Source organism: Pezoporus flaviventris, unplaced genomic scaffold (assembly GCF_033815535.1).
Source record: "Pezoporus flaviventris isolate CSIRO_AGI_PZ_B2104156 unplaced genomic scaffold, CSIRO_AGI_Pfla_v1 ptg000001l, whole genome shotgun sequence".
NCBI lineage: Eukaryota > Metazoa > Chordata > Aves > Psittaciformes > Psittacidae > Pezoporus > Pezoporus flaviventris.
Window position 1 is genome coordinate 60,453,223 of NW_026892549.1, and position 19,194 is coordinate 60,472,416.

General features: G+C 38.7%; 1 protein-coding gene across 2 annotated transcripts in view; it reads left to right on the top strand.

Moving 5' to 3' along the window:
* Positions 1-222: 222 nt before the first annotated feature.
* OLFM3 (olfactomedin 3) overlaps positions 223-19,194 on the top strand; it is a 58,487-nt gene continuing 39,515 nt past the window's right edge. Inside the window, exon 1 of one of the 2 annotated variants that reach the window (XM_061461318.1) lies at positions 223-542. In XM_061461318.1, the coding sequence (XP_061317302.1) occupies positions 474-542 (69 nt within the window). In that variant the 5' untranslated portion in view covers positions 223-473. The remainder of the gene's footprint in view (positions 543-19,194) is intronic. The other variant, XM_061461309.1, reaches the window with a different exon arrangement.

Sequence of the window (19,194 nt, forward strand, 5' to 3'; positions counted from 1 at the left end):
CGACACCAGCAGCGACACCCGCAGCTCCTCACAGGAGCCAGCCCTCAACCCTCTCTCGGTGCCATGGTGCCCGGTGCTCCTTTTGAGAGCCCGGATGCGCGCTCATTCCGCAGAAGGAAGAGCCTCCCCTACCCACTGCCACGGGAAATGAGCCCAGCCCAGCCGCGCTCACGACTTATTTCCCGGGCCCAAACTTCGCCGGTGGGCTGGCCGGGGGCGGGGCGGGGCCGGGCCGCGGCCGCGGAGCTGCTTCGGCAGCACGGGCAGCGCCGTCCTCGCCCGCCCTCGCCCGCCCTCCTCGCAGCGAGGCCGCCCGCGGAATGAGCGTCCCCCGGGCGGCCGCTGCTGCAGCCTCCACTCTGGCGGGCGGGCAGGAGCGCGGGCGCAAGGCGCGGCTGCCGGCACGATCGCCGCAGCGGGTGCGGAGTGAATGACAGAGAGGGGCGGTGCGGAGAAGCAGCCCTGGGGTCAGGATGCGGACGCCCGCCAACATCGTCAACCTCCTGCTGCTGTCCTTGCTGGCCGGCCTCGATCCGTCCAAGGTAGGAGCCGCCCGGGCGCCGCGGGGCGGCTGTATAGCTGCGGGGAGAGGCGGGTGCGCGTCCTTGGTTGTCCGATCGGAGGGGGGGAGAGTTCATGACGGAAACGGTGGTCTCGGGATTGCCGGGTGCCCTGTGCGAGGCGGGGAAGCGCGGTTGGAAGGGCTCCGCGGGCGCGGGCTCGCTTCAGCCGGGCCCAAGACACCCGCTCACTGAGCACCGGCCGCCCTGATCTCCCCATGACGACCACCCGGCATTGCTGCGCGCACAAGTTATATCAGTCGTCGGGAGAGGAGCGGGGCGGCGGGGCCCGGCTGAACGGAGCAGCGCGTTCTCCGGTTCAAAGAGGCGTTTATAGTGCGCGATGACTGCACCACTTCCGAGGAAGCAGCCAGGCTCTGGAAACAGGGATCGGCAGTCGCCGGCTGGGAAGAAATGTGTTTAGAGTGGAACCGGAGGCACTAGGTGAAGAGCCTGCGTTTAACACTACTCTGGGCTCTGCAGAGGTCCATTATCTTCCAATGCGTGCAGGACATTAAAAAGATCACATATGATACTGAATGTTTTAGCCATGCAGCCTGGCTTGTGAAGGTAATTTTAGATGAAATCGTTTTAAAAGATGCAGAGTTGCACTGTACCACCTCAGAGCAATAATGACTGACACCCCCCCCCCCCCCCCCCCCCAGGCCTGCAGATGTCTGTAGTGCTGCATCTTGTAGGAGCAGAACTTGTCTCATTTGTCTTTGTGTGCCGGGCAATCCTGCTAACTATGAACGTTAAAAGAAAGTAACGAGAGAGGGAACATGCGTAGAGTATTGCAGACCATTACCAGCAGTATTCCATGCTGTGTGGCCACAATTTGTATTGTATGTTGGTGAATGTCATTTTAATGATATCATTTAGGTACCAGACAACCGTATGAGGTGTTGTTCAGCTCTTCTGGCAGTTATTTTTTCCTTTAAAATAAAGACATTAATCACATAGATGTACAAATATATACTGAATTCCCAACAGTATGGGAGGGGTGTTCCTTTTTTAAAAATGTAAAGATAGAATTTCAAAAGCAGTTCAGTGGAAATCTGATTTATGGCTGCAGTATTCTGTCTGCTTTTTAATCAGTACGATACAGTAACAAACAAGCAGGAGTGATACAGGGTTAATAATGTTAGCTAAATAATTGTATCAGTGTTACTAAGTAGGAGCTACCTACAAGCATCAGCTATTGCTACATCTGTAAACAGACTCATCAGCCAGCACGCAGGAGTTCCACATCTGTGTGGACAGCAGCACGTGCCTAAATGTTATAATCACGGGTTTTGACACACTCCTTTTTCTTTATTTTTTTTATCTTCTCTTACACTTTGCGAGATCTGTTAAATGGAAGAGACTTAAGGAGACTGTGAAAGCAGAAAATGCAAAATCTGTGTACACACACAGTGTAAAACCACTAATAAAGCAAACCAGCTCCAGGTGGCAGGATTATTCTGTTAGTTCAGGTGGCAGAGTTATGCCCCAAAATAACAGTGGGGAGAAATGCTCCATTTTATGTGTCTGTCACCATCCAGCACTGAATAGCAGGATGAGCCACTGCAATGAAATGGCATGAATTAACTTTTGAAACTTTGCTTCTAGCTCTTTTTGCTGTGGCATGCTGTGCAGAGGACGTAAAAATGGCCTTTTATTCATTACCCTGTGTGGCATTTTCAGGGATATGAAAATGTTCGTTGCAGGCTCTTTTCACTTTGTCACGGGGACATGAGCCAGAAAGCTCAGAAGTCCTTAAGATTACATAAAACTAAGAGCCCTTAACGTAAGCCTGGTTTTTATCAGAGCTAAATTAGCTTTTCATAAATAAAAACCACAAGATCAGATGGTTACTCAGATCCTTGGTTAAGATACTACAGCAGATTAAGTGTAAAAAAGATGCCACATGGCACAGAATCTAGTTTCGTTGACTATGGACAACAGTTTTTTAATTTCTGTGAAATATATCTAAAATATTTACAGGGTTTGGTTTTGGCTTGGGTTTTTTTGTTGTAATTTTTTGGTTGGTTTTTTTTTAGCAAATAAGTGCAAGTTGTGGCTGAAATCTCACTTTACAAATGGAAGTAGTGCTCAGTTATTTATCTTGCTTTATGCTAAATTGAAATGGAATGACAATTTTCTGCCCTGAGGTTGGAAAGCAAATATATCATTTGGAATTAATTGTAGGAAACAAGGAGATGTTAAATTATTTCTTTTCCAAACATAATTCTGCAATATGCTCATGACTAGACAGCCAACTTTTTTAAATGCCCTTGACACTCACAAACCATTCACCTTAAGAAACTAAATCACATCCAACATTTCAGAGTATCCATTCATGTCCTATGGAATTTATATTCAAGGAATAACGCATTTTACTGATCAACTACTTTAAAATAATGCTAAGGGGTTGGGGGTAAAGCTTTGAATTAGTGCCAGGCTGTCACTGACTTGTTCACAGACATTTTTATTATGGCCGGTCTTTTATGCTATACTTACTAAGTTATTTACCGATAGTAAAGTGTTTAAGTATTGCCATCTTATAGTAAAATATGTAACAAAAATGTAACAAAAAAATAGAAATAGTTTATTCTTAAATTCTAGAATATTAATATTTGATTTTCAGCATAGTAATTTGTTGCCAATTATTTGGGTTTGTTTGTTTGTGATTTTTTTATGGTTTGGGGTATTTTTTCTGCTAAACATTATGGAGAATATTGACCAGCTCTGGAAACTCCTCTTTAACAAAGGGAAGACATCTCACTGTTGATTAAACATTTAGTGCTCATTACAGACTATCAATTTTAAGATACTTATTAAATGTTGCATCTATTTGATTCTTATTTTCCTCTGTATTTACATAGAAAAATATAAGAAAACGTTCATGCTAATCTGATTTCTTTCCAGCAGTGTGACTACATATTCAGCAGGAAGGGATATACAGGGAAAGGACTTGGAATAAAAAGTCTTTCCTTAAGTGCAGTATCTTGAAAAAAGGCGCTATTAAATATGAGGAAACTTCTAAGAGTCGCTGCTAGATGGCATCTCTGTGCTGTTTTTCTACAAGCCTAAAGTTTTCTGTAATGACCTTCATAGTCTTGTAAACTGGACTTCTTTTAAAAGGGTTGCTTTTGCTGGCCATTATTTGATAATCACAGTCATATAACCAAGTGAACATTTCATAGTGATGTAATGCTGCTCCACACAGAAATCAAGCTAAGCAGGTTTCCAAGTCTACATGACAATTACAGAAAGCAGCTGTATTCCCTGGGATAAGGATGTTTTCAAATATTAATATTAAAGAAAATAAAAGCAAATTTGAAACTAGTCATCTATTTTTGAACACTTAAACTTTATATTTTGACCTTTGGAATGGCTATGCTTCTGGATTTTAAAAATCTACAATTTTCACACATACTAAGACTACACAACTAGCCACTAAAATCTTACTTTTTCCCAGATTTCAATAACTTGTTAGTAGGAAGAGAGCACTGCTTTAATGCTGCTTTGCAATATGAATGAATTCATCCCTATTGTGACATAACAAGAATACTATGTACACACAAGGATTACTACAATACACTATTTTTGTTGTACATATGACTCATAGTTCCAATACATTGCAAAATTAAATGGAAGTCTCATTAACTGCTTGGAAATTAGTTTATCCTGTTTCCTACAGTATCAGCAGTTAGTCAACATGAGAAATATTTATCCTGCACAATTTAAGAATGCTCTAAATCATTAATTGCTGAATGTGATCAGCTCTTGCTTGTTGTCTGCTCTCTTAGTTCTGAGTGACATGATTCAGTAGCCATTGAAGAATATCCTGTTGCTACCAATATATCCTGGGCCATCTCTCAGGTGTCATTCCAGACTGAGAACATTGGGGCTGCCCAGACTAGAGAAGAGAAGCTGCGTGGAGACCTCAGAACAGCTTCCAGTGTCTGAAAGGGGCTACAAGGATGCTGGAGAAGGCCTCTTCATTAGGGACTGTAGCAGTAGGACAAGGGGTGATGGGTGCAAACTGAAACAGGGGAAGTTCAGGTGAGATATAAGCAAGAAGTTCTTTACTATGAGGGTGCTGAGGCACTGGCACAGGGTGCCCAGAGAAGCTGTGGCTGCCCCATCCTTGGCAGTGTTCAAGGCCAGGTTGGATGGGGCTTGCAGCAACCTGGTCTAGTGAAAGATGTTCCTTCCCATGGCAGGTGGTTGGAACTGGATGATCTTCACAATTTAACCATTCTATGATTCTGTGTTATTCTTGCTCTAGTAACTTCAGTCAATGGGTAAAGACCAAACACTGTTGTTAACACTACCCATTCTTCCTGCAATGGTCGATACAATGGCTTCTAACATTTCATACCCCCAAAAAAAAGATGCTTCTTGTATTTCCTACTTATCCTCACTCAGTAACACACAACCACCATATGTTATATAATCTCACAGAAAGGTATACAGTACATCATTTTAAGTAACATATATTAAGATATTAAAGGAGAGTATGTGAAAACATGCATCTGAATGACATGTCTGTGTCTGCTAACTCTTGGTACTATATGACATCACAGGGCCATTTAAGGGCTTTTATAAACTGTTGATGCTATGTGAAGAGACCTTTCTTTAGCTAATAGAAGACTCCTTTGTTGTTCTCTACTAATATGACTGTTCTGTGGTTAAAGCCCAGCCAGTAAATCAGAACCATGCAGCTGCTCGCTCACCCCCTCCCTCTTCTTCCCCCATGCTCCAGGAGGGATGGGGAAGAGAATGGGAAGAATGTGACTCCCACGAGTTGAGATAAAAGCAGTCCATAACTAAGGTATAACACAATCCCACTACTGCTACCACCATTAATAATAATAATAAGGGAAATAACAAGGGAAGAGAATACAATTGCTCACCACCTGTTGTTCGATACCCAGTCTGACCCTAGCAACGATCTGGGCCTTCTGGGTAACACCCCTCGCTTTCTATACTGGGCATGATGTGCTGTGGTATGGAATACTGCTTTGGTTAGTTTGGGTCAGGTGTCCTGTCTCTGCTTCCTCCCAGCTTCCTGTGCCACTCCTTACTGGCAGAGCATGAGACTGAGAAAGTCCTTGATTGGAGTAAATATTACTTAGCAACAACTAAAAACGTCGGTGTTATCAGCTTCGTTCTCAGGCTGAAGTCGAAAACACAGCAGTGCACCAGCTGCCAAGAAGGAGAAAAATAACTGCTGTAGCTGAACCCATGACACTGCTGCTGCTTTGAATGCAATCATATACTGATTATATACATTCTGTATAATCTCAAAAAAAAGATATATATATGTATAACCAGATATGTTTATACATATAATAAATAATTCTTTTCTCAAGGAAGCAATTATTTTCCCATTAGATGCATATTGCCTTCAGGTAGCTGGGCTTCCACCTTCCTTCATTTGATCAAGTAATAAGCCAATGAAGGAGGAACAATTGACAAAATATGGAAAGAAGAAAAAGCTGAAAAGGTGACTGTCAGAAACAGGAAATGCTGTTATAATAGTATAACAGCAATTAAAACAATATCCAGCTATAATTCTAAAAGTTGTGTTTCTCATTGGCTACAAATTTCACACAATTATAAATTTCAAGTTCAAATCCATGAACTTCCTAAAGGGCCTATTAAAAAATGAACAGGGAGTCCTCAGAGAGTGTCTAGTCTGTTTGGGGCACTGAAATCCCCTTTTTCAGTAGTGTAGTATGACAACAATGCTTCACGGAATCACTAAGGCATTCTTACTGGGTCTTCACTGAAAGCCAAGTAAAATTCAAAAGCCTTGTGTAAATCTTTGCAGCACTGGTATAGAGACGTCCTCTCAAAGAGCATCTTTCACAAGAACAGACATCTAACCTATTGCTTCATTCCACAGGGCAGTGGATTTCTTGTCTCAGATGAAACCTAGAGAAAATGAGGACTTTGTGTGCCTGTGTTTGAATACAAGAGACTTTTCATGAGGGAGCATTTAGGAATAGTGGAAAACTACTCTGAAAAATTCAGAAATTCCTGCATTTAAGCCTAAGTGAGATACAAACAGAAAGAAAATACCTCCAAATTCTAGACCAGATACATTATTCATATGTTTTTAAACCAAGATGTATGACACAAGCACATGCTATCTGTGCATGTGAATCAAACCATCTAAGAACCTAGCCAGCAGAATTCTTAGTCCTCCAAGGCAATTAAGACCAGAAATACAGCAGCAGTACATATGACTCAAAAATACTTCGAATGGTCTACAGAAAAGCATTCAGGAATTAAGCATACTTTTGTTTGTTTGGAAGGAAGATCAGAGCTTAAATCATACTCATTTGATGTAAAGATAGGTGTGTGCTACTCCCCACATGGTCAGCTAACTTTTTTTCTCCTAAGAGGAAGTGATCTTAATGCATTCACAGGGAGATCTCTTAAGAACTCTAAGTACACAGAATCAATCTTAATATCCTTCATCCTGGCATTCATGAGGTTTTTGTTGAGTTTGCTATAAAATAAAAACAGGTGATAAGTATCTTAACCATTCCTTTATTCAGCCTTTATTTTCCTAACACTAGAAAGAAATTCATTTTCTAGAGGACTCAATTCCTCTTACTTCAGTACTAAGTTATCTTTACCACCAGTTCTGAAAGCTGATTCTATTGTTTATCATATTGTATGGAAACACACTGAATATTAACAAGAAAGGACAGCACATGTTATCCAAGAAGTAAGAATGTAAGTAAAACAGAAGTGTAAATATGGCTGGTTTGTAGTGAAAGCTGCATAGAATTCTAATTTAGGAATGGGCCAAAAGCTGCAACTTTTAACCGTTCTGATTATGGCATGTTATTATCTAACTCTTTGAAGGACACCCACCCACCACTGATGGCCACTTGATACCTTTTGCTGTCTAAAATAACGGAGTTACCCTGATTTCAAGATGTAGGAATCAAACATAAGTAGTTCAGTTGTGGGAGCATTTAAGATTCATGCTACAATGTTTGGGTGGTGAGGCCCAAGCAAAGACAATTCTGAGATTATTTCTTAATGTTGTGCACAGCACAGTGTCAAGAAATGCATCCAAAAGCAAATATGGACTGATCTTGGAGATAACCTCTCATGTTGCAGCATTACTTCCAAGAGTCAGTGACAATATGGACTGCAGCTTCAGATTTCTTCATTAGTGACTTCAACCTTTAAGGAAACTGGACTTCTATCAGCAGCATAACATAGCAGAACATTTGAAACTATTTCAAAAACATTACTGGTTTTATTGTCATTGCTTTATTCCTGTCATTAAAGGTTTTTAAACTCTAGACTTGGTTTTGTGTGCAATTGGAGAATAATGTTTCCCTACTGCAATTATTTTTTCCTATTCATTTTGTATAATGTTACGTTTTATCATCACAATTCTACCTTTTTATAGTAAGATTCTGTGCATTTACAATACGTGATACTGAGATATTTTTTTTCCAAGAAAATACATAGAAAATAGTGTAGTTGAAACACTGAGCTGCTGTACTGAGTAAAAATTACACAGAATAGATGACCGTATGAAAAGTTCAAGTGAAGCTATAGATACATGCTGTCAGTTCTCAAAGCAAGTATGTGACAGGTTTGAATATAAAATAAGATCTCAGATCAATATTATTTGCTGTCACACAGGTATTTCTGGGCTCTTGCATAACAAATACAGAGGTGCATGTCAGGCAGAGTAGCAAATGAGCATGTTAAAACAAATATGCATTTTCTGAAGTAACTTACTTAGTAGCTTATTACAAAAGCATATAAGGTAGCATGAAAGTCCGTAACTATATTGAATGTGAACAAACACAGATATGAAGTAATATTCACATTATTCTATTTCATCCATTGTAGAAATTAGTGACAAAATGTTGCTTAAAGAAATGAGAATTGCTAACTTCTACAGTTTTCTTGGAGAACTGTGACCTCCTAAATTATTTATAATATCCCCTGCTCATATTTCACTCAGACTGACAATTAATTGAAAGCTTTTTGGTAATACCTTATTCAGAAAAAAAGGTTTCTGAAAAGCAGATTTAAGCATGAAAGTTACTTCTGTCAATTTAGCCAAGGAATTCCATTAAACTATGTTTCCTAGAATGTTCCCAATTGTAGTTGCTTGCTTCAAGGTAAAATTACATTTCCTATGGGAATAGCATCATTCAACAGCTTATTTTCTTTTGAGTTTGCCTTTTAATACAGTCAATGTTTTACTTTTTAAATCAGCAGCTATTTTTCAGGTACACAAAAAGCCTTGTTCAAGATGTCAGTTACAATATTACATTCACTTTATTCAGCCTGGACATAATTTCTATTCTGATAACTGATTTATCTTGAACATCGGTAACTTAATATACTTTCAGGAATTAATTTACTAAGAGGAATAAGAGGCTGTACAGACTTCCCCCACTGTTGGTCTCAGTACATCCCCTGGATCTATTCTATGTCTCTGGCTCCCCAACGGGGATGAATGTCTTCATGACAATAGTACAGTAAAATCTGCCAAAATCAGAACCTTGAATAACTCTTCTGGAGGTTCCCCCTCCTGGTAATTATTTCAAGACATACATGTATAGGAATTAAATATAAAAAGGAAATAAATTAAGTGCAACTGAGAAAAAAATCACAGTGAAATGTAGTGTAATAATACTTGTTTTCCTGAGGACAAGAAGAGGTAATGCTGCTTAGAGAAGCTCTGAAATGCTTTCAGTCAGTCAATACCAGATTAAAATAATACTTTGTAGTTACTCATTCATGGCAAATTCATCCTTAAATATATGGCAAAGGCCTTTTCACCAACTTCTTAATAGTCTGAAGCTGCTTTATACAAAACAGGCCATTTGGTCTTTTAGTCCATATTTCCAGCATTTCAGGGCTCCTCTAGGCAGCAATTTCTACCATTTAGTGTCATTCTGCTCCACTGTGCCGAAGACCAACCTGTCAGCAATGCCACTCACTACCAGCAAGCTAGACTTCAAACCACTACCCTTTACCAGTCCAAACATTCTTTTTTTGCCTGCCTTGTTCATCCTAGTTTAACTACAACAAGGACACTGTAGGTTATCATATCAAAAGGTTCAGTATGTGACAGTCTCTGCTTGTGGCTCAAGTATAGAATCATAGAATCAGCTAGGTTGGAAAAGACCTTTAAGATCGCCAAGTCCAACCATTACTCCAGCATTGTCAAGGCCACCACTAACCCGTGTCAAAATAATCTGAGATTTCTAGTAGTTTCTTTGTTTCTGTTCCTATTTTTTAATCAGGCTGTGTTGGGTATGGTTAAAGTCCATTCCTAGAGGAAAAACAGATTTATCCACTGTATAGAAAAAGTAATTGTGAGCTCATACAATTTTGGTTTGGAGTTTGCTTTCATCAGGTCCTAAAAGTCAGTTAATACTGAATTTCATAAAACTCTATGGCAAAAAAGAAACACTGGTATTTTTATACAGTGATGATTTGCATCTAAGTAATTTTCTATATACTTTCCTTGTGCAATGCTATCATGAATAATAGTTTTAAATTCAAAGAATATGATAGCAGAACCTTATTGTTTGTTTTCTTATCTCTTTAAATTGGAAGAGGAGATACTGATTCTTTCCACATCAGAGTTCTTATCCTAAAGCTATTCAAACTGAATTTATATTTCTCCACTTTTTCAGCAGCAACCTAAGGACCACAGGCATAAAACTTGGCGAAGTTCTTGGATTGGTCAATTCAGAATAACTGGAAAATTTCATTATTGTCTTAGTAAGATACTGAGGTATCTCCTGGGTTACCTGATTCCTATGGGAGGTGTAGAAATGTTGTACAAGATAATGAGATCCGTATTCCTTACCACTTTGTCCACAACAACTCTTAGTTCAGTGACAGCCATGACTCTTAGTTGAACTGAATTCTACCTAATGACATTGGGTTTGTATTATTTGTTATACTTGAAAAGTAATTATTTACTGGTATAAGCTTTCCTTTTTTAAACTGAAATATAACATCTTTGCACACTTGAATTAGAAGTAAATGCTGTAGAATAAACAAATTTATTTTCTTTAAGTAATTTATTATTTTTATACTTCTCAGTCTGTCCCCATTCTAAATAAATTCATTTTAGTACAGACACTCTCCTGGTCCTTTAATACATTTTTCAGCAACTCTTTAGTCCCCACTACTTATTCTGCTTACTTCTTTTTGAGGTATTCTGAGAGAAACTCGTTACATTTTTTGAGAGACACACATTACACCACATAGGGAGAATTAGTCATACCTTTGTCCTATGTGTATTCCTGTCCACATGGAGGACATCTGGTTCATGGATAGGCTTGTTCTTGGACTTGCAGCAAGAGTCAGTTCTGTTTGAATGTATCATAAAACCAGCTTAAGATACAAAGACTGAGCTGTTTTTCAGGTCTCTGAATACATGCACGATTATCAAACATTAAAAAAACATGCGTTAACAATGTCCCATGAGAATCATACAAACAAAGAATCTGGTCTTCTGCATTTTTGTCTTTTGAAAGCCTCAAATTCCCCTGAGTCTTTAACCTAACAGCTAATCCTACTTTCGCCTTTGCCTGCCACATAAGAGGCATGAATTTACTGACTCCCAAACACCTTCTTGATCCCAAGTGCTCTTGCTTTTATTTCTCTTTCTGATGAATAGGTTGATACAGAAATTATATGGGCATTGCACAATATGTGCAAGTTCAGAAAGTATGTTAGTACAAACTAACAAGTTTGTTAGTAATACATGCATGTTAGTAAAAAATGCATCTGGAAGACATATGAGCAAACTGGAAGCTATATTCCAAAAATTAAAGTTTCCAGTCTTACAGAAGTATCTCATGGACCAGAAAACTACACTGAAACCAGAAGGAAAGAATAAGTTCCTCTAAGGTAAGAAGGCATATAAATAGTGAGGTTGGTTGTATCATTATCCCTCTACTGAGCTGGCATATAAAACTTCTGGAGTTTTGTATGCACCATATATTTCTACATTCTGTAATATGAACAGGTTTACTTCTGACATCAAAAAATCTGTCAGCTGTGGCTGTCACAAGGTTAAATAGCTGATTTGCAATCTAATCCTTTCTAATAAGTTTATAAATGATCATTTTTAATGACCTTCTGCTACACTAGTCCTGCAGACACTGCTAAAATAAATACTTCCATATTAGTAGATGGTTTAGCAATACATGTCTACCTTGTTTCCCTTCCATCCTTCTTGCTGTGATCAGCAATCTCTGCTTCACAATCCAAGTTCAAGTTTCTGTGCTGTTGTCATCATCTTTTGCAGACCTTTCTTTGCTCTCCAGACTTGCTTCCTCACAAAACCATGGATGTATCCTGTTCAAGTCAGCAAATGTGAATATCTTCACTGCAGTGATAAGAGTAAAGTCAGTGTATCCAAAGTTCCAGTTACTGGCCTTACGTTTACATACCCTGGTGGCTGTTGTCCGTGTCTAGAGGGAATGTTGAGACTGCAGTTCTCTGAGATCTTGAGAGTTTCTTTCAATATCAACAGATTTTAGTTATTTCTCAGCACCACAGCTGGAACATTCATTCCAGTGCCTCTGACAAAATAATTTTCTGTGTGAGTCATTTTGGTTAGTGCTGGCCCGGTGCATTTCAATCAGGAGAATTACTAGGAATTACAAAATACAAAGGCCACTACTACATCATTTTCACCATAAGCTCTTCAAAGTTTCAGAAAATGTACTTTAAAAGCAAATTCTAGCATCCAGAAAACAAACCCAAAACCTAACTATACAGTAGTTTATGCTCCCCGTGTTTATTTTTCTGCATCTAACTTCTGCTGAAATGTTACAAATTTATGATTAATTGTGATAACCTGAGATAGAAAATAGTTGTTTTGGGGAGACCAAGAGGCTTTTTATAGAAAAAAATACCATGAAAGAATAACATCACAAATTCTGTTTAGAAAAACTGACAGCTTCCGAATTGGGGGTCTTTCTAACATTGTGATTTTAGTATCAGAAACTGCAATGCCAAAAATGTTGACCCTTTCTCTGGAAAAGGCTAAATATTTACTTACAGAAAATAAGACCTCTATCTCATTGTACAGTATATACTCTATACCACCAATCAATCTTTTTTGTAATATCTTCTTTCCAAAAACAACTTACATTTATTATTTCTAATGTTTATGTCCTGCTTATTTATGAAACATGCTTAATTCAGTATCTCTTATTTTATTGATGTAAAGATATACCTTCTATTTTAAATATTCATGTCATAAAATTATTTCTATTGGGGGTGTGAAGTATTATGGATTGCAGGCAGAGGAAGTGGCTGGTTTATTTTGGTTTTATAACCTTTCTGTAAATTAAAGCTTGAGCATTTCTCTCAGTCCTTTCAGTCCACTATGGGAATCATTTTTTTCAGAAGTGCAGCTCCCTCCATTATGTCCACTGCATTTGCATTGGTGTGAAACACTGCTGGACAATAAATCACACTCACAATAGCAGCAATGTTCTGTTCTTTGTTTCAAGAAGCAAAATGCCTGAGGACATACATGCTTGTTCTCCTCCTCTTTCTCAATGAAAAAGAGGAGGCATTTGAAGAAAATTTTGAACAGAAATATTGACTAAATCAGTGTTCTCAGAATGTCCCATTTATTTAGACTGTGGTAGTTATCTTTTTTTAAATAGAATCATAGAATCACAGACTGGTTTGGGTTGGAAAAGACCTTAAGTCATCCAGTTACAAACCCCTGCCATAGGCAGGGACACCTCACACTAGACCAGGTTGCTCCAAACCCCGTCCAGTCTGGCCTTGAACACTGCCAGGGACGGGGCAGCCACAGCTTCTCTGGGCACCCTGTGCCAGCGCCTCAGCACCCTCACAGGGAAGAGCTTCTGCCTTAGATCTAACCTGAACTTCCCCTGTTTCAGTTTGAACCCATCACCCCTTCTCCTTTTGCTACAGTCCCTGATGAAAAGTCCAACTCTGGCATACTGTAGCCCCATTCAGACACTGGAAGCTGCTCTGAGGTCTCCATACAGTTTCTCTTCTTGAGACTGAAGAGCACCAATGTTCTCAGCCTGTCAAATACTAAGCACTTCCTTCTCTAAGGTGCTCTTTCTTACCTTAAGGACTCAAGATCAAAAACTATTAGCCAAAACACATAATCATCATTAAAAGTATTTCATGAAGCAGTAACTTTGCTTTTGTGAGTGCTACGAGGACTAGATTGTTGAAGTTTGGAGCACAGAATTAGAGTTTCTCCCTGCAAAACACCTGTAGCACAGTCAGCGGTAGCTTTTTCCCCCCTCTTACTCCTCTCTCTCTGAGCTACCAGCTCCAAAGAGCTGCACATGAGGAAGAACACAAATGCTACCCATCTGCTGTTCCCACTCCTTCCTCATCGTCTGTGTGTGAAGGGATGTACAGGCAGATCTCTTCCTCTACTTCTTGGTCTAGACAATGAAATTATCCCTGATGGATATGATGCACAAGGAGAAGGAAGGTATGTGTTGGCTTAATATGTGTTTCCTCTGGCCTGAATGAGAAGTGAAGACAAACTCTTCTTTCTTTGGAGATTTCAAAACAATCTCTGAAACCAGAACAGCATGGCTTTCCTGATGTCTCTGATAAGACCACTATACAAGAAGCCACTAGGTGATACTGAGAACCTCGAAATTTAGATTTTTTTTTGAGAAAATCAAAGAAAAGGGGGGTTAATGCAATACTGGGAGTAGCTGTAGTATTCAGTTCTTCCCAGTTCTAGATTTGTCAAGTGACAAAGCTACACTAATGACTAAGGTTCACCACTTGTTCATACAGAAGAAAAAATTACCCACATGCTGGTTGGCATTTGTATTACTTTCACTGTTATTTGGCAGGAGTAGAATAAATAGCTCTTGCTTATAGCTCTCTCCCATTTAGAAATGCCACAGGAATTAAATAAGGTTGAGACTGGTTAGGTCACTGAGTCCATCTGTGTCCAAAGGACATGACTAGTTCATGTTTTCTCATGTGGTTCCACAGATCAGTTTCTAAACAGGTGGTAATAGTGATGGTAGTTGAAATAAATCCTGATTAGCCCTAACAGCCTAGTGCTTCTATAAATAGAAATCAATTGTCATTTTTTTCTTCTTTATCATGTCATCATTAGTTTCCCAAACATTTGTGTTTTTTAAGCATTGTGGCTGAACCCAGGACATTAAGACACTAGTAAATGTGATACCTTTTCTAATACTTTTGCTTCCCCTCTGGAAAATATGCTATTATCAGCTAATTTCATATCAAAGTCCCTAGGCTTCTCCTTTCCTCTTCCTCCAGAAAACTAGATTTTATTTTGTACCTCACGTTGTTTGCCATCTTGGAGTGCTTTCTGAGTAGCTGTGTTCCTTACGTGTTCCTTACATGTTCCTTAACTGCTAGGCATTTGATCTTGCCATATTCAATTGTCTTATGAGGACAGCTTCCTTTTCCAGGAACATCTTTGGTATTTTTCAGTTTTGAGAGTTTAGCTAAGTTTTGACAGATCCCTCCAGTCCCCTCCATATCACTACATATGCTGAATTTTGTTATTTCTATTACTATTTTTAGTAATAATTGAAGCCCATTCCTCTGAGCTACAAATAAGTGCATTTCAAGCCCAGTGCGCTCTTAACCTAAGGAAAACATCCCAAAATTACAAGAAATCACATGATTATGGTTCATGCACCATGTATGCTTGATTTTACTTAGAAGACTGTAACAGAAAGATTTAGTAACTTGTTCACTGAACTGGAAAGATTCTCAGCTATCATTCCAAGGGCATATATCCAAGTTCTGGAACAGTTACTCCAATTAGTATCAGTTTAACTAAAATGCTTCATGACAGGCATGGGGGGAGCACCACTTCCTAAAGGTACCCTTTCTTATTTATTGGTTGTTTTGGTAAGGCCATTTTTTGACACAAGTCTGCTCAAACAAAGCCTTGACTGCAGAGTCTCTGCTTTTTCTCCTCAACTCTTCTTTGAATTCAGAGCATTTTAAAATTGGCAACATCCTCTTAGAAATATCTTTATGCCAAACAGAGCACATCCTCCCCATTTTCGGTCAATAAGGCTTTGCACTTCTGTTTGCATTAGGGCCAGCATGCTCAGACCTACAATCATTGATGCTGGGGGAATTCTTGCCTGACAAAATGACATAGCTGATTCCACAGTATAAGTGAGTGCCATGGTATCTATTCACTACAAGACTCTACTTGAAGATTAACTTCCTCAAAGAGTAACTGCCTGAAAGATGAAGCATAACACTGGAAGTAACGGGAACTTCAGAATAAACCCTTAAATGCCTACATGTGGATACAGGCTATGCCACTGCTGACCTTTCCAACAAACCACTGTACAGTTGTGCACCCAGCTGCAGCATGGATATTCCCATAAAGAAGGGAAAATAAAAGGAAACCCAAATTACATCATGTGAGATTACAAGAAATAGTTCTACGGGGAGCACCTAGAGACACTTAAAATTTAAATATCTGGAAAAAAAATACAACATAATAATATTTGTAGGATTATTTTGTCTTTCATAAAGGTACAGACCTATTAATTATTCTTCTATTAATAAAAGAGCATATTAAAAGTAAGACTAACAGTACCAAAGTAGATTTAGACTGGGATATATTTAATTTAAAAATACACTGCTGTTTGCCTAAAGAAAGCCCTATACCTCCCTCTGCTTTCCCCCAAAGAGGAAACCAAGAAATCACCAAAGGAGAAGTAATGGCCACAGCAGCAAAGCTGGGTTCCTTTCTCACTTGAAACATGAATCAGTTGTGAGTTGGAATGTCACTATGACTGTGTTTAGGTCGGCAGGCATATACCAATCAAAGATCATCTCTTGCTGGATATACACACTAGTGCAAAATGCCTATGGAAAAAATGAGGATGACAAAGGTCAGATAAGCTAATATTTTTCTTTCCTAATGTACTGTCCTCAGTAGAGAGGAAAGAAAACAGAAATCAAATCTTCTACAAATAGTCATGCCCATTTTAAACAAACGTAGGTTAAAAATTGTTTGTACTCCTTTTCTAGAAGCAAATAGATGGCAGTGCAGAATGTTACATGAAGATTGTGACGAGAGTTTTGAATGTAAGTGCTTAATTTGTACTTGCATTTATACAGGATAACAAATTCTGCCTACTTATTTAAGAAATACCAGTGTGTTTTATGATTTCTCAAGCCAAAGTAGCTCAAATTTTAGCATTCAGCTTTGTGAATTTTTCATAAATTAGCTAAACACCAGGAATTATTTATAGAAATGTGGCAGAAAATAGTGCTGTCTGTAAAGTAATTCTAGTAAGAGGAAGTTAATTTTTCTTAATTGTTCAGACCAATTTACCTGCTTAGCCTTATGACTGAGTACAGAGTGCAGTCTGTTTTTAACTGTGCGATGGGGCTCTCAGCACTTCCCAGAAGACTATGATAACACATTACGCCCCCTGCAGTTTTTTCCTCAGTTCTTCATATTCAGCTTCAGTCCCTACTGTTGTTCATACCAAAAGCACCTAGCGCCAGGTAATGCTTTCAGAATCAAAGCAGTATCTGTTTTACTGATCACCAGGCAGGAGAAATACATGCTCCTGTTGTACTTTCTAAAAAGCAATTCCATACAATTATGAAAAATTAGGGGAAATAGGAAGGGGATCTCTGACATGTTGTATGGATCCAAGGATTAAAAGAGAAAGGGATCAGCCACTGAAGACTTACAGAAAAATATTAAGTGCCATTCAATGGTAAGGAAGAGTAAAAGACTAAGAAATTATTGGTTTCCCTTCAACATATGCTTGATAAATGTGACAGAAAGCAAACAAAGCAAGGAATAAGCTACTATATATTTGAAAATTAATCCTACATAATGTGATTTACAGCTCTTCCAGGTTTTATCACTCTTTAGCTAGCCCTCAGTCTCAAGTATTTTGTAACAAAGAAAAAGCTCTTTCCTAATTTTTACAGTTTCTTGCAATATCATTTACCAGGTTTTGAAGTCATTTATTTGTATGTTTAAATAACAAACACAAGTACATAAATGCATTTTAAAGGTTAAGGAGGAAAATTCCAGGCTTGGATTTGAAAAGAATTTTTCATTTTTATTTGCTTATTTTTCCTGCTGTCACCAAATAGATCTTTGCAAGATGGGTTTTTATAGATAGCTAATTGGATGTGCATGAATAGAAGTCATCTTATTAATTGTCATATAAATTAAAATACTAATACTATTCTAAGGTGAGATTGCCTTTTCTATGCTGCCACCAAGACAGGAAATAGTATTTCTAACTCTTAGTATTCTCTTACATTGTACTAAGACTTAAGCAAATATTATCTGGATATTCCACTGAGATTAAAAAAAAACTCGTTTTGTTAATTTTCAAGTCAATGTTTTGTATTAGATTTTCAGTATTGTAGATATACATACAATTTTGAAGTTGTGAGCTCAACTATTTCCAGAAGTTCATGTTCTCAAATTCAGACAAGTATTTACTAGAAATACTTGTCCTGTCAGGATTCCAAGTTAGCTCATATGATTGATCTGACCAGTCACTATTATCCACATAAACTAGGATGCCAGATGCTTCCAGAGACAGATTTGTAACGAAGCTTCAAGGCAAGGTTTCAAGCAGGTCAATCCCACAGTGTTTGCCAGACACTCGAGGACGTCAGTCTGCGATCAATTACTTTGTGGTTAGACAAGGAGACCCCATTTCTGCAAGCAGTCTACCCAGCTCCAACAGTTTTCTTTCCCACAGGTTTCTCTGAGTTGATGAGGCATGTATAAAGATTCCTTCTCCCCTCCCCAATAAACAGAATTATTAAGCTTGGAGAAGGATAAGTCATTGTCAGTCTATTTCTCTGGTGAACCAATAAGCAATTTCCAGAAAACAAGATTCTGACATCCCTTAAACTGCTGTAAACAAGGTATTATTCTGAAGACAGTCATGTCAGGTTTACTCCTATATATCCAAAGACACTATGTGGTTTGGTACTTTTGAGAAGACAGCTAAACTTGCATAATGCACTGACATTTCATAGAGTCACCATTAACAACAACCTTAAGGTAAGCTCAGAGTTGTATTTCATACAGTGAAAGGGCTATGGAGCTTAACATCATTGATACAATGAAATGGGAAAGAATTAAGTCAGACTTGTTCTGGTCTTAAATACATCATGTCTTTCTGTGAATTAAAATTTGGACAAAGATTCTGAGCTTGGATAACCTACAATTAGCCCATACAGAGTAGTTTTCTGAGGTCCCTGAAGAGCAGTTATGGCCCTTGGGAGATGGCTGCACAGCTGTGCTGATGGGACAGCTTCCACTTCTGTGGAGTTTCCACAGCACACCTATGAGGAAAGCCTCACTGTAAAATTAGGCTACTCTTTACTGACTGAACCTGAAAAGATGAAAGTGTAGTAGACTTATGTACCAAGTGACACAAATCAATCCTTCATCCTTAATGAAAATTGTGTTTCAAGCCCTTCTTGCTTGTCTAGTGCATTGAGTACAACTCATTTCCGGATGATCTAAAACCATTCTTCTTATCTTTATAAGATTAAGCCTTTGGAAACTATATAGGTCGACCACCTCCAAATTATGCCCTGG